Source organism: Cupressus sempervirens, chromosome 3 (genome assembly GCF_028749045.1).
Source record: "Cupressus sempervirens isolate cs-2001-9-10 chromosome 3, ASM2874904v1, whole genome shotgun sequence".
NCBI lineage: Eukaryota > Viridiplantae > Streptophyta > Pinopsida > Cupressales > Cupressaceae > Cupressus > Cupressus sempervirens.
In genome coordinates this window covers 402,448,701-402,473,741 of record NC_143120.1, presented here as the reverse complement: position 1 = coordinate 402,473,741, position 25,041 = coordinate 402,448,701, and the positions used below count along the sequence as shown (strand labels likewise).

The 25,041-nt window shown below is 34.2% G+C and overlaps 1 protein-coding gene across 14 annotated transcripts in view; it reads left to right on the top strand.

The window, feature by feature from the left end:
• The window catches only part of LOC149566708 (DNA/RNA polymerases superfamily protein), a 136,676-nt gene that overhangs the window by 47,234 nt on the left and 64,401 nt on the right, over nt 1-25,041 (top strand). For all 14 annotated transcript variants that reach the window (XM_089820023.1, XM_089820026.1, XM_089820024.1 and 11 more), the window contains 2 exons: nt 4,403-4,523; nt 12,545-12,673. In XM_089820023.1, the coding sequence (XP_089676149.1) occupies nt 4,403-4,523; nt 12,545-12,673 (250 nt within the window). The remainder of the gene's footprint in view (nt 1-4,402; nt 4,524-12,544; nt 12,674-25,041) is intronic.

The following is a 25,041-nucleotide window of genomic DNA, read 5'->3' as shown; positions in this document are numbered from 1 at the left end:
TAAATTGTTTTTTGAATATATCGTAGAAGCATCTGTTTTCAAACCCTAAGATCGGAATGACATCAATAAGAGAAATGTTGAAAGATAGCAATGCTCAGATTGTGAGGAACGAACAATGTCCACCAAATTTCAGGAGTAGTGTGAATGTAGAGAAGATCGTGTTGATGTATAGCATCAGTCAAAGTGATATACTCATTACATTGAGTATTTGTATTCATGATTTATATGAACATTGTTTTATGTCTTATATTATTGATATATATATATATATATATATATATATGCTTAAAGATGAGTTATACATATGGTTATTTATTAACTAATAATGATTGACTATAGAGACATGTCTCTTCATGAGAAATGTCTCCAACTCTCATATTTAGGAGTCTTCAAATCTGCATTTGGAAGACATCAATCACATTGACAATGTTACTACATTTGTAGAAACGATCCTTGAGAAACAACATGGTATCAAAGCCGATTGCAAATGTAAAAAATGAAATCAACATTGGAAGATGCTTATGCAAATCTATATACAAAAGTGATGTATATAATCACCTCTTACTATTACATATTATTCAACGACATTGACTCCTCCATATTTAGAAATACAGAGACAACATTTAACCAACCACGAATGAGGAGTCATAAATTAGAAGAGCATGGAACCAATTCTGGAAGGAGATGGTAGACACAAAGAATTCTGCCGTGAGCACAGCAGAGATCCTCACAGTTGACATGGATAGAAATGATATTACGATGAGAATAGGTATATCTAAAATCATATATCCAATATAGGAGATGCAAAGGATTTCTCATGATCTGAATAACATTAGCTAAACATTACCAATCTCATGATCACCAATATAAGCCCGAATCATGTCTATACGAATAGAAGCAGATATTCAGTTGTAAGGAAGCTTGAAGATCAACCTATGAAGGTCGAAGTTCGCAGAAAGATCACAGCAGCAGCTATTAAATGTTGTGCAAGGAAGATGGAGGAAATAAAGAACTATGCAAAGTTATAGAGAAATGCCGACTGTAGGTATCGTTAAATGAGAAGTCTTGGAAGTGTATCACCAATGAAAATCGATGGCTCTGTGTGATATTATGACCATAGAAACTAATGATTTTCTTCGAAGAGGAGGTTGTCAGTATGCGTTTTAGTAACCATCTATAAGAGTGACAAGTGACAGAGTAGTTATGAACCAAAGATGATTTATATGTCAGCATATGGAATCCTACGTGTTAGACATAAGTGTACGATGGCAATACTTATTCCACATAGCAGACATTTGGTTTTTGCAATGACAATACTTACTCTCGTCATTATCTTCACTTGACCTTTGTCGCTCATGACATAGGATTGTTGTATAAGTGATAAAGATTGACCTATAAAATCAAAGTCATAGATGATAGCATAACACCCACGTATTACAAGTCAAGGACCTCGCGACAGAAGATAAAATAATATACCCGCATAGTATAATTAGTAAGGTCGCTGAAGTCAACATAGTCACCCAAATATGACATCGATATGGGTACGAAGTCGATAAAAACTCCCTTTAATACATATACAGTTGTACATCGATTTAGAGGGATATAAGAAGGGACGTGAATGCATGGTTATAATGTGCTAGAGGCATCAGACACTTAAAATGGGTAATGAAGGTCCCACCATATACCTTGAGCAGATTCATGCTAAAAGTGGATGTTCTATAAAACATACGCCTCAAAAAGTAAATATTGGGAAAAATGGTGGAGGGCAAAAGGTTACCGACCCTTAAGATTATAGTAAGTAAAGTTCAATCGTGAAGAAAATAAAGGGACTATTATCAAGGTAAGTATAAATATGTTAAATAATATAATTTATTAGTATTATTGTGAGTTACTAATATTGTTATTGAATAAATTATAAAATGAATATGTACAATATTTTTCAAATGGTTTATGTTATAAGCATATGTGATTATAATATATTTGTAGATATAGAATATGCTTATGGAAATAAATTATGATAAATACATTAATAACTACATTGAACATTGGAATAGAATTTCTAATTTTCTTATAATCAAAATACAATAATATTATTGTTGAGAATAACTATTAAGAGTGTTTACAATAATATTATTGTTGAGATTAGTTATTAGAAATGTTTTTTTAATTATAAGAGCTATTCGCTTTGATCTCTTTCTCTGAGAATGTTCTTGCAGGAAAAAGAGGGAGATTAAGAATTGTGGATGAGTTTAAGAAAATGGAAGGACATGTTTGCTTCTACTATTAAGCTTAATGAATGTTTGGAGCTTCAATAGATGAAAGGAACAAGTCGGAACTTAGAAAGAAGTCGTCAAATTTGATATGATGCAAAAGTGTTCAAAGATATAAGAGTGGGAATTTTACACTGTGGGGGGAATAACAACCAATGTTTCATTCCCACTTGAACCATCTTCTATGACCCTCATGGGCAGATGAGTGCTCATCTGAGGATGTTCTTGTGGGAAAAGAAGGTTGGTACTTTACACATGCTATCAAATATTGTGTAGACGAGAATTCATTAGTCATTTGATGATCAGGATAAAGTGAGGATATTGAAGTGAATATCTTTAATGATTGAGATTATGAATATCCTTCTACATAAGAGAGAGCATGACTCTTCTTCAAAGGCAACGCAGGAGCTTAGAAGATTAATACTCAAAGGGTGTCTAAAAATACATGTGTGTGACTGCATGATGTTGATGGGCTTACTCCTATGTATATCATGAGGAAGTGATGACTTATCACTAGAAGATCAGAAAATTAATATCACATTCAAAGTAAGTCTGACAAGAATCCTTGGGTGAAGAGAGCTTCTAAGTGAGTAACTAGACTTCCCAGGATCATTGTTCAGAGGGAGAATTTTGAGGTGCAATCCTTTGTCAATGATAACTTCTATATGATATTTAATTTTTGCAAAGACAATTAAGATGGTGATTACGAGTCCTATAGCTCAGAAAATTCCTTACAGAGATGATTAATTTCTATGCAAACCAATGCAATCCTCGTGTGAAATTGTCTGTAAATTATGAATTCCATAAACATATATTAATTTGTAATTAATTATATAAAAATGTAATTTTTATGTTGAGGGTAATTCGGGACTTCAGCCTAGTCTAAGCCATGAAGACTACTTAGGGAGCAAATATGTTGGGTGAATTAGTTGAACTTAATAATATAGTGTTCATTGGGTGAGGAGTTTGAAACAACTGTTACTCGTTCTTGGTAATCGCTGAATATTATTATAGTAGTAGAAATTTGTGTTTTTGAAACATTTTTCCCAAAGTAACAAGAAAGTTACGAAAACATTAAAGAGAGAAAAATAACTGATAGTGTGATATTCTGGTTAAAATGGAGATTAATGAAGTCTTTTTTAAAAGGGAGGAATAGTTGTGTTTATTTACTAATAATTAGAGGAAACCTTTGTGAAGGTGTGTGATTGATTAGAAACCACACTTGAAGGTTATATAAAGCAGATATGTGGGACTTGGAAAGAGGATTGAGATCACTCAAGGAAGAAGGAGATGGTTTGGTTAGCTATGGGCATATGAAAGGGGTCACATAGTATGTATCCAACTCAGGGTAAAAAGAAGAATTTGGATTGTCCTGCCAGGGCTTCGGTGGGAGTAGGCACATATTTTAGTGTGAGTAGTCTCATTCTGTGCTTTTAGCAAAGGTTCTTTGGTGTCTTCCATAGCTATGAGGGGCAAATCTATTGAAATCTTCTTTCTTTCCAAGTGCTCTGACTCAGATAAGTAATATATATTGGAAATAGTATATTTACTATTTTTAATGTTAGTCAAATAAATTTGTGTGGTTATGGTATTCAATTTACTATTTTAATTATCTTCTTTAGAATTCTTGCAAAATTACCACATCTTGTAGTTTAGACTGGTTACGTATATCAATTTTGATAATATTATATATTCTTGGAGAAATATGGTCTCACGGTTTGCCACTGCCAAAGCTGGGTTTTCCTTAACTGGGGGTTTCTAGGATAATTTTCTTCAGTGTTGTTTGTGAATTCTTTTATTTCCAGTATACTTTTCTTCCTATATTACAACATATCTCTTTCTGACAGTCATTTCTTGGAGCGAGTAGAAAAGGTGTTTAAAAAGTACTGTGGTTTTTAATTTAATTGGAGAATATATGGATAATGCTATCTTTTAATTGCACACATGTAATAAGAGGCTGCTTTGTGCTCTTCAGGTGATTTGATCTATTTATTCATCCTTGTATCTATAAATTTGTCTTTTAAAATGAAAAAAATGAGGTGAGTGTTTTTCTAGTAGAGCTCATCCTGTTCGTGTGATACAAATTGGTTCAAATCCAATTTATAATTTTTTTATTTTGTACATTGTCACAGGTAAATGGCATTGGAAAAGTGACAGAGCACATGCTAAAGGATGCTTTAGGCATCACGACATGTGGAGACCTTCTTCAAAAGCGTGCTTCTCTATTTGCACTATTTTCACGATGTTCAGCAGGTGTGTGCTGTGATGAACAGCAATACTTAAATAATTTAATCATTCTCATTCTGAAATTATTATGGCATTGGAAGTTAGGATGTTCTATTAAGATGGTGGAGAAGACAGAATTAACACATAGAAAAAGAAAAAGAAGATCAATTCGTCAAAATCCTCAAGTGACCAGGGATGATCAATGAGATTATGGTTTATAAAAAATATAAGAAGAGAAAGGTTTGAATTAGACATTTCCAATGCAGCATATTTTTATACGAGGAAGCAGCAAATGCATAAAATAGATGAATGCTCATATTCAAAATGGATGATGGAAAGGACCAAGAGGAGGTCTACATATCATCATAAACCATTTGCATAACATTGAAGTATGAAGATGTCTTCCTTACTTTTGGATGTTAGCCTCATTGCATAGCATGAGAATCTTGAAAGTGTACTTGAGGCAACTTGAATGTCTCATGTTATTGGAGTTCAATCTGTCTACAATATCACTAAGTCATTGAAATGATGCCATTTATTTTGTGTTGCCCCTTGAGTCAGCACTTAGTACAAGCTACACCCCAGGGCATATTTGAGGAGATATAAAATTCCATACTTTTGTTGAGTGGTTTTTACTTGAGGGGTAGTCCTTGTTATCTATGGAGTGCTTTTGATTTTGAGTGGAAAGTAAAAAACCTTGGTTTTTTGGCAAGAGCATGGAATATTTATGGAACTTGGACTTGATAGCTGTATAGTAGTGTGAGAAAATCTCATTGGATTGTTTTTAGAAAATATTTGATTGAAGTGGAAAACACCAAAACCTCGTGAATTAAATTTTTAAATGCAATAAAGCCTTTGAAGGGCATAGGCTGTTTACATTGTACAATATAAACAGCCTTTTCAAAGACATTTATAAATTACAAGCTTTAAGGGGACAAATATCTGCATTCTTCAGGATTAGACAGTGGGTTTTTCAAATCTTGTCTACAACATAAGGTATGGTGAAGGCTTCTGGGAAAAACAAAACAACACAGAAATGGAGAATCCAAAAACTTAAGCATAACAATCGTCGAAGTTCACAAAAAAGTTTCTAATCTAAAACTCAAAAATGATCTCCCTTCTTTTTCTTTTCCTTTATGTGCACATTGGATACTGCTTGTTAAAGCTGAAAGTCTTTAAGATTACTGAAAAAAGAAGAAGCTTTTTTCTTGTGTCCACAGGTTAACATGAGCTCTTGGCTTTGGGACTTAACCTTTTACAAACTCAGAATTTTTTAAAGTTGTTTAATCAAATTTTCAATCAATGGTTGAAAGCTTTGTGGGAATAGCAAGGGAAGTGAGATTAAAAGAGGTCTGTCTTTTTTGTTCGTTATCTAAAGGTAGAAAAGCTTTGGCAGGGTCAAATTCTAACAAATTGAATTAGATTTCTGGGAGCAGTTTAGAATGTCAGCCACTAACATAAGCTTTAATAATAATTGTAATGGTCACAATTTAGATTCATGAGTAATATCATGGGGTAGGTACAACGTTGGCTGTTGGATAAATTTTTGATTAGAGGGCTTAGATTTAGTATTATGTTGATTAGCCAAGCTTTTAGCTTGAGCTTTTGAAAGAGCAGGATGTGTTATTGTTCGTTGGATTAAACTTGATTGGATAGCTGGGACTTATGGTTAGGTCCATTTTTTGAGTTTTAAGCATATTCCTTGGGTGACTCAGAAAAGCATTATCTGATAATTAGAAATACATAGACCGCTCAAATTTAGCTTGAGTCCTTAGTATTGGACATAAATCTTCTTAGTTTCCATTGCATTCTTTTGTTTGTTGGATTGGGAGGAGTTTGAAGGCTGATAGTCCAGGTCAGATTCTTGAGGAACTTAGAGAACACTGGAATAAAGGGATAAGTTTGCTTTTGGGCTGTAAGCCTTTGATACTTATTTGTCTTCAAAAAATCTTGTGTTTTTTGTCTTTAAATAATCTTATAAACTTACCTTTTTGGCTGTTGGATTTAGGAAGATCTGGTTGTTAAAATTTTAATATTGAGATTGAAAAGTAACTTTTCAAGGTCGTGCCTTATAAGATGTTAGAAAAAGCCAAGTTCTGCAAATATGATCAAAATGGAGGGCAGAGATTTTGACTTAGATTTTTAATTTTTGACAAAGCTTTTAGCACATGATTAAAATATGACAAGAAGCAATGAATATGCTGGACTCAATTTGGATCAATAGATTGGATTTCTTGGATTTGAACATGGACGCTTGGTGAAATACCTTTGTAAACTAATTTAAAGTGTGGAAACACCTTGCTTATAAGGGATCCCCCCTGTTTAAATAGTGCCCTTTGAGTGGGTTGGCTAAGATGTCATGACTGCTAGGTCCAGTAAATTGAAGTTATTTCCTGCATGTCACCAAGTTATGCATTCGCTCTTCGAAAACCATGATGATATTAAGAATCATTGCATAATCTGCCCACTTCTGTATGCTAATACTGTACCTTGCTATTAACCCAAAATAGTATTAAATACCTCATTATTGTTGAGAAAATACTTATATCCAATTTCATTTTGTCTGCCACCAGTCCAATAGACTCAAGGTATGTTCTGGCTTTTATCCTCAATTGCTGCAATATTGGATAGCACACTCAAGATTTTGCATAAGATCTAAGAGTAAGCCATGTCTTTTGATTAGTTGCACCTTTCATTTCTATACGACATTAGAATTTTCTCTTGAAGTAACGTTTTTGCAAGTTTTAGAGGCATCGAATGACATGATGGGTTTTGGTTATGATAATATATTTTTTCCTAGATTTTGTGGATTATGGAGATATGACTATTTGTAACATATAATTTTTCATAGGCTGAAATTTAGAGATCATAATCTAAGAATAACTGATTTCATAACAGAATGACGAAGTGGTTATATGCGTTACTTCCTTCAAAGAAAACTATTAACTGATTTCATTTCACAAGAGTAAGTAATCAGAATTAAAGCAACAACTATTTCAGATTCATATGAAGGAAACTAATATAACTTCCATAACTAACTTATACAATTACACTTGATAGAAACTATACACACACACACACATGCATCTCAAGGGTAACATGAATTTAAAGTAAGAACAGGCAAAAGATAAAGAATCATACATGAGTCAAAATAACTGTCAATGTGTTGTGGAAGCCTCGACATCTGGTGAAGACGAGAAGCATTGACCTAGGCTTAACCTCCCATTGCAGACCTCAACATATCCCCACACAATCTCATATGAGAAAAGCCCTCCCTACCTTGGGGTTAGGCTTGGGGCACCATCGTCCTGCCACCGGAGCATTCTGGTGTTAAAGAGTGTCGGCTAAGAAGCAGACAAAGTTGTGAAATTCCTCCATTGACCTCCCCTTAGTCAGCTAGCACCCTGATCTCTAGTGATCAATTGCGGCAAGCATGCCTCTAATCTACCTCGACCAATGATTTAGATGGAAAATGAATAGCGTGATCACCACCGCTCAACTTGACAACTGAATATACTTTGCACAACCATGAGCTGACTTGGTCCAAGTAGTTTTAAGTGTTCATATACTTTCGCTACTAACATTCAATTTGTTCTTGCAGGGATACCTCTCGTCTTCACCCATTTATGCTTGACTCTGCTGGTCTTGGGTGCATCCTAGGTGATTTCTCTGGTATATATGCATTCAGTTTATCAGTCAGAATTTATTTACACCAATTTGATTCTTATCTCAATTGGTATATGGATAATACCACTATATAAGTTAGAGATATGCCTCATGAAATATAAAGGAACCATCTCTATGTATAGTGTACATGATTATGTACTTTACAAGTGTTTGCTTAACAATTACAATGGAGTCATTCCGAGCCTGATTGTACGGGTCTATACTAGCACCCGACATGCATGGATAAAAGAAACTATAATGAGATTGATACAGTTATTATGTTTTTTAGTACCAATACTCTTGAGCCTTGGTTACGGCTAGCATGGTTATCGATGATCGTGGATGTACATTATTATCATATTTATTCATTTCCGAACTGAAAATCATCTTTAAACATTTTGAAAAAGACATAGCCTATATAAATATGAAATGAAACTTGAGTAATGATTTCATGACCTAAGAATGATGGTTAAGATCAGTTGTTGTGGTTTGACAACACAACTTCAACATGTGAATGAGCTTCTTGAATTGGTGACAATGGCATGACTGATGCTGCAGTTATGGTATCGTGATATGAAATAGGAATGATAATGAGTCTCCGAAAGGAGTTGTAAAATTGAAGATCTCTTGCTCCCTAACTCAGAGCAATCATGTACAAAGAAAATAGAATCACTAAGAGCTTTTTCGTAGTCGTGGGAAGTGTAATAATACCTCCCGCACGCTCCATCAGTTACAAGGAAGGAGTGACGAGAAGGGCCAACATCGGTTACAAGAAACTCTTAAAATCATTTAATAATTTAAAAAGAATAAGGCCTATATAAAGGTGGCCCATTCCTTAAATCCCGTTTAGCAATGCTTCCCCCCTTCATCTGCTCCTACACCCAAAAGAATATTTCCACAATAATAACATATTTCTCAATTATAACCAAAACTATTTCATAATTATCATAAGAGCTAACCACCAATACCATTGACAACTTATTTTTATAACTTCAAATGAAATTAACAATAATAATCATTCTCAATTATCTTGTAACTAACAACTAACAAGTCATCTTCATGAGAATCAAACAATCAACCAAAAATATCCATTTCCCATGATCATAACATTCAGCTGATTTTAACTACCAGTCACATGAAATGTATGCAGCTACATGATTACTTTAAGAGACAAAAATTTGGGATGTAACACTATTAGAATATGATAATGTGACCAGAACAAAAGAGGCTGAAATTCCAAAGATGTATGATAACAATTCATTGCTTCTATAATCCATCTGATTGACTTGTAATCATAGACAAACATGGTTTCTATTGACTGATGACAAATAAAATTTAAATAAATGTTACATTGTACATTGGTATATTGAGAAACAAGCTCAAAAAAATAGGAGTCATCATTACACTGATATCTTGGAGACTGCTCTCTTACTCTTCTATTTTGGTGAATGTAGAACAACGATTGCATACATTTTTCAAAGTTCCCTCTTTTTTGTGTTACATTCATTTTTGAATGTTTAATTTTTTTTTATACTGCTTTATATGTGTCTGATTTTGGACACTAAAGTTTGGTGACGGCTAGGGAATGTTGGGGCGTTGAGGAAACTGTTAGGGGATTACACGAAGTGCCCAAAAAACTGAAGATGGTCAACATCCCTCTTGTTAGGGTATGTCTCTGTGACATTTTAAAAAGCTTAAATAAGGGGGAATAAGGAGGGGACATCCCTCCATGTTCTCAAGTCCCTGGATGCTTGGGAAATCGCTCAGACCAGGTGATGCATCAACATGAAGCAGAGTCAATTATAAGATGCCTTATAATGAGAGAGGAAAACTTTTAAGGAACCATTAGCTACTCAGCACAGGTTGTACACTCTGAAGCATTTTAAAAAGGACTATGAATGCAAGTCCTCAACCTATAATGAATAACTCTTTTCTTTCCACAGCACAGATTGTTAACTCTTTTCTTTCCATGGCACAGATTGTTATCTCTTTTCTTTCCAATGTCTTGTTGAAATAGGATTTGTGGTTTAGTAATTCAATGGAAGAAGTTAGAGGACGGTATATATTTGTTATGAATAAAGGTAAGCTGTTTTTAATCTTTGGGTCCAAATAGTGTTCCTTATACGATATATAAATCACTATTATATGGACAAGGTGATATAGTCTATGACTAGTTGTATTAGACACCTTGCAAGTCCTGGGAGTAATGTTTAATATTCATATTATTGTAGTTAAAGATGCTAGTTGGACATAGCAATATTTTACCATTGTATGGGAGAACCCATACGGTTCTTCCAACTCTTGCCATGAGGTGTAAAAGCAGTTAAAATAAGAATATGATTTGACTAAGCTGTCTCAAATGTGGCACCTCAACTTGGGAAATTGTGAAGTCACAATTCCTAGTTTTGTGGGAGTCATGTTTGCTTTTATCTTCAAATTAAGTTTAAAGAAAAAAAAATAAATTCTTGGAAGGTGGCTTTTGATTTGATCCCACTTTTTTGCTTTAATTGGGCACTTAAGCTTGGGGTGCTCATTTTTTAAAGCAATTGGAGCTTCTTGCTTATTTTTGAGTTTTGTAGGAGGATGAATCAATGACAGGTTTTGGAGGTGTGAACTGGCTCCTTGTCCCGTGAATCATAAGAGGATGGTGCTACATCAGATGGGTAGATGAGATTGTTGTATTTGACATATTATTTTTCAATTTTTTAAATAACACAATGGAGGATTAGAATAGATAAAAGTTCAGGTTTAAACAAAAATAACTGTCAAACCGCCTTATTTTACTACTATATATATGGCCTACATCTTTCCCTCTTGTAGGACTCCCTTGAAGCGTATGAGCAACCATATCATCTTCAAATTGTATGATCAACATCTGATTGAAAAATTGTATGATCCCTTTGCTTTGTCTCTACTCTATGGCCTAGTTGTGCCTCCATCATACAATATCATCACTTGATTCCTACAATCACGTGCCTTAATTTTGTCAATCTTCTGTGTTAGTGTACACTGTATGGCACTTGCAAGATTGCACTCCAAGTTTCTCCTTCATCCATCTTTGTATGATAATTTTTACCTGCTTTTTATACGCACTATAGTATGACTACTTTGACCTATTCATTACTCTGTGTAGTTCTTGGCATGAATTGTTCAAGGATTATCATACAGTCATCTTGCTTTAAACTCCTTTGGCATATGCCTTACGCTTAGCAAATCTTTCTCTTCTAATATCTGCTATACAACCTATTGGAACATGGTTTTGCCTCAGACAAAAGTGAGGCTGCTGTTAGAGTTTGTTTAAAGACATTATGTTTTGTTCTTCCTCCAACTATGAATTTTATGGAAATAGGAAATTCCTCACAGAGATTGGTAAATTTGATGAAAGTACATTCCTAGAATATCCCCAGGGATATTGAAAACTGTTTTCATGATCAAAATGCCTTTGAAGTGCTTACAGTTCTTTTTGGGCTTAATAATCAATTGGTTGTAGCATTCTCAACTTTTAGTGTGCAATCAGATGGGGTCCCTTGGTCAGTTGGTCAAATTTGTTATTCACATAGTGGTGTTTGTTGGTTTAACACTGACAACTTTTCTGCGTGTTATTAGTTTGGAATTTTGTATTCTTTCTATGATTGAGCTATTTGTTTGTGCAGGCCAAGTTTAACCTTCTGACTTGCTATGTGCTCGGCTGCAATTTGCACAAAATTTGGTTCATACTTGTGGAAAACTCTGTGGTAAATGATCTGCAATTCATCCATCTATGATCTAGGCAATGGAATATCATAATAGACGGGAAAATGATCTTTTTATCTCACATTAGAGTAGATATATATGATCACAGTGCCCACTTTTTCTTTAACAAGGATAGTTTATATTTTTGTTGAGGTCATATGCTTTTGACAGTCTAAATGTCGAAAAGTTTTCTATACCGAGTAGACATGTGCTGCTACTCTCAATCTCAATTTACAGATCTTACATACCACCTTTCTTTCTTCCTCAAAAGAGGGGATCCAGCAAAAAATTTAAAAAATGATTGCTCATGTTTTGTTTCTTTTAACATGTTGGAGATTTTCCATTGGATCAGCCCCGGAATAGAGGAAAGGCTTACCATTTTAATTTTTTTAGTGTCAGTGCTGCAAAAAGAGGTTATTATTGACTAGCTCTGTGGAATAAGCTCCTCTATCATTTTAGATGTGCAAAGTGTGCATTTTGTATCTACTTTTGTACTGTGGTAATGTAATTCATTAGAAATATAAAATTAAACTTGATTGGCAGGACGCTTTGATGATTGTACTTCAAAGTATTAACATAAATAAATTTTTATAGTTTCTAATGATAAAAAGATGGATGGCATCATCTCATTTTGTTTGCATTTATTGCAGATTTCTTCCTGTCTGTTGGGTTGGGTTTGGGTGGAGTGGAATCTCCACCAGAGGAAAATCGGAAGAGCATAAGCACCGAGCGCACCTTTCGAGCCACTAATAATGAAATTGAGCTTTTTAAGAAACTGGGTCAGTATTGGTCTATAATTATTCTTTCTATTGATACTGGTAGTAAGCATCCTTTTGGTAATGAAATATGAAACAATTTTTTCTCTTTGTTTGAAATTGTGGTTGTTTATTTTGTATTTATTTGCCAAAACTGCTCATTATATTACAAGCTGTACTGGCCTTCTGTCTTTTCATTTAGGCAAATGCATTTGCTATAAATTTTAGTGATGCATTGTTTATGTTAGTTTCAGACTTGTAACAAAATATGGTTTGTGATTTAAGTAAAAGGGACTTTGAAATTGAGTGTAACATCCACTTTATCCAAGTCTTAATTAACAATCAACATATTCAAAGAATTACAGTTATCACTTCATTTTCATAAGAAGATAGTGAAATCAGTTTCGTTCACATGAATGAGATTAACGGTTAAAAACAGTTAAACAAAATTTCATAACTAAGAATTGAAAACACTATCAATAATGAACATACTATGGAAAATTAAAATCTACATGCCATGGATTTCGAAACCGAAATCAATTTAGGAATGCATTTGCAAACACCTAGGTTAGTCCACAAATACCACTATATCAATATCAAAAGACGACTACCATCCAATACCACTATATCAAAATCAAATGATGATTACCATCAAATACCACTATATCAATTAGGGCATCATATACCACTGTATCAATTAGGACATCGAATACCTTTGGGTCATTTAGGGCATCAGATACCACTATATCATTTAGAGCGTCAGATACCACTGTATCAATTAGGGCATCAATTACTATTGGATCATTTGGGGCATCAGATACCACTGTATCATTTGGGGCATCAATATCACTGTATCATTCATTTTCTTCCGATTGCTTAACTGTGGCAACAACATAAGATTAGAAGATATGCTCTTAATCATTATTCTTATAAATAAATCCATCCGATAAATCTATCTCTCACAAATAAATATATTCCACGTTCAGTTAGAAGATCAACCGATCTAACTGGTTGCCAACTATATTGATGATAAGAGTTGCTTTTATTTAAAGAAATAGCCGTAACAATGATATAACTCAATTAATCTTACCCTCTACTTGAATATATATCATAAAAGTAAAAATACCTCTTTCCGACAAATGTTTGAATGCATAACATATCTTTATCTGATGCACATCTGACATCTTTTGGAGAGGGGAAACATTGTCAAGGGCTTAACCACCCAACCTCGAACCATAACTTATCCCCACACAATCTCTAACTAGAAAAACCCTCCCTATCCGGAATAGACATGGAACAACTCGTTATTCACTGAGTATCCTGGTTTTTTATCACACCACTCGACTTGGTAGCAGGAGAATACAATAAACATGATCAAGCATGAGCTATTAAGTAAGATTATATAATTTATTTAATCATATTTGATTTCCACTTCCATGTTCTTATAGGTTTCATCTCACCTCTTCACCTTTACATGGCTATACAGCTGGTGAGTCCTTGGTGTTTGGAACTTCTGAGCAATCTGCTCTGTGCATAAATTCTAAAAGGATTCATTTATTAGTAAATTTTATCACAAACTGTGACTTGGAAGAATATGTTCTTGAGACCAGTTGAAAATATTATTAAATTCTGATTTCCAAACAGAATATTTCATTCAGATTTTATTGCATTTAGAAAGCACTCTCTTTAGAGGTTCTATTTGACTTTATCTATGATGATTCTGGCTGTATGAAAGTTAAAATAAATCAATAGCAAATGACAAGGAACATTTAGCGAAGCTTATAACGTAACGTAAGTGAAATCTGAAAAGGGAAGAAGTCTTTGAGCCTCGCTAGCTGCTATGGAAATTGATTTAAAACATTGGAATAACACAATTTGGAATGATTAACACATGCCCTGATATAAATTTGGAATTGTTTGAAGTTTGCAAGTCCATTTGTAATCAACTCCTCTCTAGTTGTTTGTAGATGTCACCACAATGTATAAAAACTTATATCCTCAGCAAGAAGACCATATACGACAGAAATTATAGAAGACCATTTTGCAGGTATCTGCTAGGTCTATTGCAGAGATCGACTAGGAAAATGGACCGAATAAACAAGGAAGAAGTGGAAATGAGTGCTCTCTTGCCACTTTGTCTCTCTCGACTCAAGTTATAAAAAAAAGTCTAAGGAGACTCTTTGGCTTCCGTAACTTAAAGAATATTAGCCAATATAAAATGCAAAGTGTTCAATCGGTTTCAAATAAGGAAAATAATAAAATATGGGGAAAGAGTTGGAAGGTTATAATTCGAAAATTATCATGATTTATATTTAAATATGTGCATGTAAATATATTGGTGAGGTGGCATCATTTTATTATAAGAAAATAATATGATGGTGTCACTTCATTTTTATATCTGTGTACATACATAGGTATAAATTAAAATAATATTGAGAAAGATCAATTAAACCTTTAAGGTATTTATTAGATTTTAATTAATTTATTTTATGTTTTAAATTGTTTATTTAATAGCTCATGCGGTTTCATTGATTGTATCCTGATGTTCAAGTTGCTAGGTCCTCAACCCATTTGCCCAGTGATGGTGATGCTTCTGTGCCTAATTTTTTTTTTTGACAATGCTTCCACCACTTCGACGTGCTTCCTACAAAGAAATTCTCCGCAGTTAAATCATATTACCATTACAAGTTATTATCATAAATAATCATAACGGCTAACCGCCTATTCAATTCTATGAATTCGTGATAAATAATCAACTAGCATGTTATCTTCGCATGAAATTATAACGATTGACCATCTTACTTTTTTGCAGGATTATAACAAATTTAACTATCAACTGACTTGTAGTCAACCTTAACGATTATATTTTAAATTAGGTCAAAACTTGGGATGAAACATACCATTCCCCTTGTGTTTCATCATCCTCGATAAACTTGAAATTGTAACGAACATTATAATTCCAAATATAAGATGTACATATGATATCATTTCTTTTCAAAATTGGATCAAAATCTAAATCATGATCAAAACTCAAGGTCTAATTTTGACTTCAATACTTCCAAAAAGATGCGTGCATGATATTATAGAAAAAACACACTTACTTGAGTTCACTTTACCGTACTTGTGGTCACCTCAACATCACTTGAGTTCATTATGCTGTAGGATATTCTATTTCATATTTCTATTATACTCATGTAAACATTCACCATATCATTAGTTCAATTCTCATATTGATATCTTCATATAAGAGAATTTTCAGGGTTCAATAACTGAGAATAAGATAAGTATTCAAAATTGTAATTTCTTAATTGACATGTTCTAGAGCATAACTTGATACTCATATCTACCTGTTTGGCATATGGTACTTTTTAATGAGTAGATCATCCTTGCAAACTTGCAGGTTACTTGACAAAGGTTAATAGATCCATGTTTTCCATTTATGTAATCTAGGCCTTCATGCCCATCTTATCACCATAACATTTTATCAGAATAATCAACCCATGATAGAAATATACACTTCATCTCCAAATCAATATACAACAGCTAAGTATGTAAAGTCAACATTGCATGTGTACTATACATGTATAGCAGTGTGTCAAAGGGTAAAAACATGATATACTATGCAAGATCATCATACATCTATTCAAGATCCAAAGCATTTGAAACAAATTCTCATAAGATTCTTATCGAGTAGCTTATCATTCACCCGTAAATATTTAGAAGTTTATCTTTTCCATTTGTGCGACATAGGCTTTCATGCCCATCTTGTCAGTGTAATTGTTTCAAGGAATAACTTAAGCCAAACAAAAGTTTACATCTATAAATAAGCATTGATAGTTTTAGTTATGCAAGTGTATTTTACTCCATACTGGAGCAGAAAATGGCCTTCTTGTTGTTTAATCAACATCACAAAGGATTATCATTCGAAATCATGGTTCACAATTTTGTTTTTCCTTCAATTCTAGTTCAAAATAGATATTAAAATATTAGTACCATTTCATAAGAACAGGAATATAATTGCGTAAAGTAAATGCTGGGACATTCAACTGAAAAGAAATATTTAGCCATCATCAGGGCTTTAGATAACATCTCATCAAGGTTATAACAATTGGTTTGTATTGTGCAAGCCTTGGAATTTGGACCTAGTTTAATCTTCTCATTCTCTACTGAGAATGACCCTCCCTCCTGGGATAAGGCACATGTACCATTTTGCTCTTGACACCCAAGCATCCCGGTCTTAGAGTGTCTGCTCAGTAGCAGTCAAGGTTGAGGATACACCTCCACCAACCCATCATTCTATTAGCTGGCACCACCGACCTCTTAGTGATCCATTTTAGGCAAGCATGCCTTTAATGTACCTTGGTGAAGGATTTAAATGGGCGAATGAACAACCCGATCACCACCGCTCGACTTGCCAATCATGTCATTTGCTTAGTTCTGTTTCATCTTTATAATTTTGCAGTTTATCCATCTGTCCATTTCATATGCATCACACTATCATCTCAACCCTTACCGGCTTTTTTGGATGATTTTTTGGTGTTTTCCAGTTTGATTGTAAAATATCCAGTTACGTAAAATAATTTTTTTTTTCAACATTACATTCTCAGTTTCTCAAAAACAGTGTTGAGCCCATGGTTTCAACATTGAACCCAACGCTCTGATACCATATGTAACATCCACTTTATCCAGGTCTTAATTAATATCTAACATATTCAAAGAATTACAGTTATCACTTCATTTTCATAGGAAGACAGTTAAATCAGTTTCGTTCACATGAATGAGATTAACAGTAAAAAACAATTAAACAAAATTTCATAATTAAGAATTCAAAACACCATCAATGAATATACTATAGAAAATTAAAATCTACATACCTGGATTTCAAAACCGAAATCAATCTAGGGATGCATCTGCAAACACCTAAGTTAGTCCACAAATACCACTATATCAATATCAAAAGACGACCACTATCCAATACCACTATATCAAAATCAAATGACGATTACCATTAAATACCACTATATCAATTAGGGCATCACATACCACTAGATCATTTAGGGCATTACATACCATTGTATCAATTAGGGCATCAAATACCATTGGATCATTTAGGGAATCAGATACCACTATATCATTTAGGGCATCAGATACCACTGTATCAATTAGGGTATCAATTACCATTGGATCATTTAGGGCATCAGATACCACTGTATCATTTGAGGCATCAATACCATTGTATCATTCATTTTCTTCCGATTGCTTAACTGTGGCAACAACATAAGATTATAAGATATGCTCTTAATCATTATTCTTATAAATAAATCCATCAGATAAATCTATCTCTCGCAAATAAATATATTCCACGTTTAGTTAGAAGATCAACCGATCTAACTGGTTGCCAATTATATTGATGATAAGAGTTGCTTTTATTTAAAAAAATAACTATAGCGATGATATGACCCAATTATTCTTACCTTCCATTTGAATATATATCATAAAAGTAGATATACCTGTTTCCGACAAATGTTTGAATGCATAGCTTATCTTTATTTGATGCACGTCTGACATTTTGTGGAGAGGGGAAACATTGTCAGGGGCTTAACCACCCAACCTTGGACCATAACTTATCCCCACACAATCTCTAATGAGAAAGGCCCTCCCTATCCGGAATAGACATGGAACACCTCGTCATCCACCAAGCATCTTGGTTTCTGATCACACCACTTGACTTAGTAGTAGGAGAATACAATAAACATGATCAAGCATGAGCTATTAAGTAAGATTATATTATTTATTTAATCATAGCTGATTTCCACTTTCGTGTTCTTGCAGGTTTCATCTCACCTCTTCACTTTTACATGGCTATACAACCAGTGAGTCCTTGGTGTTTGGAACTTCTGAGCAATCTGCTCTGTGCATAAATTCTAAAAGGATTCATTGATTAGTAAATCTTATCACAAACTGTGACTTGGAAGAATATGTTCTTGAGACCAGTTGAAAATATTATTAAATTCTGATTTCCAAACAAAATATTTCATTCAGGTTTTATTGCATTTAGAAAGCTCTCTCTTAAGAGGTTCTATTCGTCTTTATCTATGATGATTCTGGCTATTATGAAAGTTAAAATAAATCAATAGCAAATGACAAGGAACATTCAACAAAGCTTATAACGTAACGTAAGTGAAATTTGAAAAGGGAAGAAGTCTCTAAGCCTAGCTGGCCGCTATGGAAATCGATTTAAAACATTGGAATAACACAATTTGGAATGATTAACACATGACTTGATATAAATTTGGAACTGTCTGAAGTTTGCAAGTCGATTTGTAATCAGCTCCTCTCCAGTTGCATGTAGACGTCACTACAATGTATAAAAACTTATATCCTCAGCAAGAAGACCATATATGGCAGAAAGTATAGAAGACCATATTGTAGGTATTTGCTAGGTCTATTGCAGAGAATCGACTGGGAAAATGAACTGAATAAACAAGGAAGAAATGCGATAATTAAAGGAAGAAGTGGAAATGAGTGCTCTCTTGCCACTTTGTCTCTCTCGACTTAAGTGATAAAAAAAAGTCTAAGGACAATCTTTGGCTTCCGTAACTTAAAGAATATTAGCTAATATAAAACGCCAAGTGTTCAATCGGTTTCAAATAAGGAAAAAAATAAAAGATGGGAAAAGAGTTGGAAGGTTATAATTCGAAAATTATCATGATTTATATTTATATACGTGCATGTAAATATATTGGTGAGATGACATCATTTTATTGTAAGAAAATAATATGATGGCGTCACTTCATTTTTATATCTATGTGTGCGTACATAGGTATAAATTAAAATAATATTGAGAAAGATCAATTAAACCTTTAAGGTTCGTATTATATTTTAATTAATTTATTTTATGTTTTAAATTGTTTATTTAATTGCTCATGCGGTTCCATCGATTGTATCTTGATGTTCAAGTCACTAGGTCCTCAACCCATTTGCCCAGTGATGGTGATGCTCCTCTGCCTAATTCTTTTCTGACAATGCTTCCACCCCTTCGACATGGTTCATACAAGGAAATTCTCTGTAGTTAAATCATATTACCATAACAAGTTATTATAATAAATAATCATAACGGCTAACCACCTATTCACTTCTATGAATTCGTGATAAATAATCAACTAGCATGTTATCTTCGCATGAAATTATAAAGACTCCATCTTACCATTTTGCAAGATTATAACAAATTTAACTATCAACTGACTTCGTGTGAACCTCAATGGCTATATTTGAAATTTAGTTAATCCCTTGCCGTAATTGTTAAGACACTTGTTGCCATACGTCAGATGATTTTTCTATCACAAGTGACTACTGTCTTTCTGTAACATCAAGGCTTCAAGCTTCTCAAGTTTTCTGACAACTATTATCTTTATTACTTGACGAGTGGCATTGGAACTGACCTGAAAGTCCTAGTAAACTATAATACCATAGCACCATGTATGCAACACATGTTTCAAACAATGACATTGTAGTCTGGAAATAAAGCAAGTTTCTGGCAAATTTTTAGAGTCTGGTGAAATAGGATGAATTTGAATTTGATGTCCATAGGTATACAACCTCCTTAACAGTCATTGTCTATGATCTATTATATAAAATCTTTAGTCACTTATAATTTGCATTATGTTGTTCAGTCAATTCATTTGCAAGATTGTAATAACCCTCAATTGGTTATAGCTTAATCAGCCATCATTTTCTTTCACAATTCGAAGGTTTGACATTTCATCAAACACTTGGCATGCATCCTGTTGCCTTTGACTTTCAGTTTGATAATAATTTTTTTGTGATGATTGTAAAATGATTTTTTTATAACGGTTAAAAACAGTTAAACAAAATTTCATAACTAAGAATTCAAAACACCATCAATGAATATACTATGGAAAATTAAAATCTACATACCATGGATTTCGAAACTGAAATCAATCTAGAGATGCATCTGCAAACACCTAGGTTAGTCCACAAATACCACTATATCAATATCAAAAGACGACTACCATCCAATACCGCTATATCAAAATCAAATGATGATTACCATTAAATACCACTATATCAATTAGGGCATCACATACCACTGGATCATTTAGGGCATCACATACCATTGTATCAATTAGGGCATCAAATACCATTGGATCATTTAGGGCATCAGATGCCACTGTATCATTTAGGGCGTCATATACCACAGTATCAATTAGGGCATCACATACCACTGGATCATTTAGGGCATCACATACCACTATATCAATTAGGGCATCAATTACTATTGAATCATTTAGGGCATCAGATATCATTGTATCATTTGGGGCATCAATACCACTGCATCATTCCTTTTCTTTCGATTGCTTAACTGTGGCAACAACATAAGATTAGAAGATATGCTCTTAATCATTATTCTTATAAATAAATCCATCAGATAAATCTATCTCTCACAAATAAATATATTCCACGTTCAGTTAAAAGATCAATCTTTCTAATTGGTTGCCAATTATATTGATGATAAGAGTTGCTTTTATTTAAAGAAATAACTGTAACAATGATATAACTCAATTAATCTTACCTTCTATTTGAATATATATCATAAAAGTAAAAATACCTGTTTTCGACAAATGTTTGAATGCATAGTTTATCTTTATTTGATGCATGTCTGACATTTTGTGGAGAGGGGAAACATTGTTAGGGGCTTAACCATCCAACCTCGGACCATAACTTATCCTCACACAATCTCTAACGAGAAAGACCCTCTCTACCCGGAATAGACATGGAACACCTTGTCATCTATTGAGCATCCTGGTTTCTGATCACACCACTCGACTTGGTAGCATGAAAATACAATAAACATGATCAAGCATGAGCAATAGATGTAAATGCACAAATCATGGATTTAGATGTCCTATAGCAGAGTTATAAGCTACAAAAATTTGCACTTAGAGTTGGAAAGGGAATCACGCCAAAACCAGAAATTACTAGACGTCCAAACCCTCAATGATTGCCATGCCCAAACAGTAGTAATATGAATCAAATTGCAGCCTCAAAGTGTTGAATATCTAATGCCAATAAATAGGAAACTTTGGCATTTGAAAAGCAGATGTAAACCCCCAACAACCATGGAATCTATGATAGGAAATTTGCCCCACTGAAATAGAGATGGTTGACGCGAAAGCCAGGTGACAATATATCCCAAATTGCAGATGTAGACAACTACCGGTTTCCAACACAAAAGTATCTCAGCCTTCAATCCTTAGAAAGGATTCTCCAAATCAGACAGAATAATCTTCAGCATATAATGTTTTCACACCAGTCAATTTCCAGCTACAGGAAGAAGAACAGTAAGGAAAACGCTCAAACTTAAAGCCTAAAACCAAATTCTTCAGCAATAACAATGCCTTCCTATCCATGGCCACTACGGCAATGGAAGACAATAATGAGTCTTAGAGATCTAATTTACATTTCCTCAGCTGTGATTTACCAAGCATTTTTCAATTCCAATCCTTTTACTTCAGCAAGGGCAAAGAAGTCCGCAAACTCAAAAATGGCACAAAGACAACAAAAGCAAATAGATAATCAAAACATTTGGATGCTTTTCCCTTCACAATGAGCCCATATTTATAATCTCCAAGAACCGCTTGTTTCCCAAACAAAACTCCACTTAAGAAGTTTCACCAACTCAACATTAATTAGAAGCTTGCAATTCCTTGCACTTGTGTATTTAATACTTGGCTTATAACTAATAAAATAAATGGCCCCTTCCAATGATGACTCAACCCTCAACTTAAGTAAAGTTATAAAGTTAGATTTTAACTTTATAATAAGCCATTTAATTTAATACTAATTTGGCCACCAAAAATATAATAACTCCCAAAATACTCATCATTTAAACATGCTGTCTGAAATAGGAGTCACACCTATTATTTCTCCATGTGACCAAATGCACTTTCTAAAATTAGAAAAGGTCCATCTCAATCAACACTCGACTTACCACAAATAGTAAGTACACAAAAATAAGCCCCAATAAAGTCCAATTTGAGCCAAACGAAAACCAACTTGTAACTTATTGAATTGTGGGGAAGACAAGACCCTCCCAAGCAAAGCCATTGCATCAGAAGACCCTCTATTCACTGTAATTAGCCTACGAAGATCACAATAATAAGCTAATCTCTCAGACTCCAATGTTGGCAAAAATGGGGACATTACAGTCCTCCCTCCCCAAGATTGCTTGTCCTCAAGCAATCTTGCAACACAGTGAACTCCAACATCCACTTGAACCCCAAATGAAGAAATCCGTGACACCCTTGTTAATATTGAATCAACTGCATACCACTAATATCATCAGGACCAACAACATAACTTGCAACACAACACTCAACTCTGTGTCGATGATGTAGGAGTTAGGATATCACCAGAAGACAACCCCGTAGGAAATCTCAGCATACTCTTCTTTCCTATCACCACCCACATAATATATACCGGACTGGAATCTTGATTATCAACCCCCACAAAAGATGTAGCTACAGGAGAACCCGGTGCAACATGGGGTTCTCTGCCGATGTCAACAAATACATTCATCCCAACAATAGTTGTAAGTTGTAACTGAAATGAATGTAACTACAACCTCATAATAATCCGTGGCTACAAGAACATCACCAATTGTGGCTATAGGAATCTAAACCATGTCTGTAGATGATGAAAACTGAACATCTAAGATAGTGCTGCTAAGTACCTCAGTAGATGGCTCATCTATCATAGAAGTAGCTGTAGATATGACGATATCATCGCACACGCTTACCTCCTTTGTCACTACATCGCCATCAAATGCACAATCTTGAGAACTCATGCCAACAACTACATCATTCGACTCAATATGATATGAGTTTGTTAGCATGAATGTTGTTGGTATTCATGTGGAGGAGTATCCTAGCATTATTGGAGAGACGATATAGTGGTCATATGTTGTATTCATGGCAGTGTTTGTCATTGATGTTAGCAACATGTTATTCTGAGAGACTGGCAGAGCAACAAATAGAGTTTGAGTTTGCACGGTTTGAGGATTGAAGATGAGGTAATGCCCAGTTGAGGATGTGTTCTACAGAGTGACCTGATGACATGGCTAAGTGTGCATGCGGAAATATGAAGACAGTGCAAACTTATTCAAGATTTATTGAAGACAGTGTTCAGATAGAGTTATTGGTTGGGCAATTGTTGATGTTTTGATTATATCTTCTAACAAAGATAGAATCTGGTTAAGCGAGGTTGTACAGAGGTAGAAGACATACTGAAGATGACATGGTTAAGTGAGCAAGGTTAGATGTTACATGTGTGAAGAGTTATGATAATTGTGAGCCGATAGTTTGATTCTAATTATGAAAAAATGTAATGTAGTGTGTAAATGCAATATCTTAAATTGGTTCTATATTATTATTGTAAATTGAGAAAGCCCCAAGGCTGACTCAATAACTTATTCTAGGACTTGGTATAAAGGAAATATTATTTCCTTATGGTAGAGTGTGATGTATTGATATAGTGATTTAGTGATGGGATTGTGTAATGTGTACATGTAAACTTGAATGTGAGATCCGATGAACTTGATATTGAATATCTTTTGATCAGAGAAGTGTTTGGTGTAGTTGAGGCACAGTGAGCTAATAAAGAGATTGTATTTGGCAAAGAAGTTGCTGTGGACAATTGTTTACTGGTATTATTCTGAGAAGGATAGTACTAAGGCTAGTTGGATAGTGAGTTTGGTGGTCTTTCCCTAAAGCCACTGTCCTTCTGCCTTCCACAACTCCTAATAGGGTTGGCACAACTCCTAACACGGTTAGAATCTCCTGACAGGGATTCAAAGTCTCCTAACAAGGACTGAAATGTATTGAATGTATTTCATTGACTCCTAACATGAGCCATCCTCTTACAACAAAACTTATGTATTAGTATATCATTTTGGGGGTACCGCCCCCACCAACGTTTTCCCTCTGATCAAGGGTTTCCCTAGTTAAGAAATCTGGTGTTATTTTGTATGTTAATCTTTCTATGGTTGTTGCATGTATTGTTTACATGTTTTGGATTTAATAAGGATATTGAGAGTTGTTTTAATTTGATAACTAATTCACCACTCCCTCGCTCAGTTATCTTGGTGGACTATACTTTCTAACAATTGGTATCAGAGCATCAGGTCCTTGAAGGAAAAACTTAATAGCTCAAGGAGATCTATCGCTAGTAATCATTCCAGAAAAGAAATTCTGAAGTTTGATGGAGTTAACTATCATAGTTGGAAGGAGAAGATGAAGACACATTTTCTATGCATGGGTCCGAGACATTGGTTGATCACTAAGAGCAAGAAGGATATGGTTGATGAAGATAAG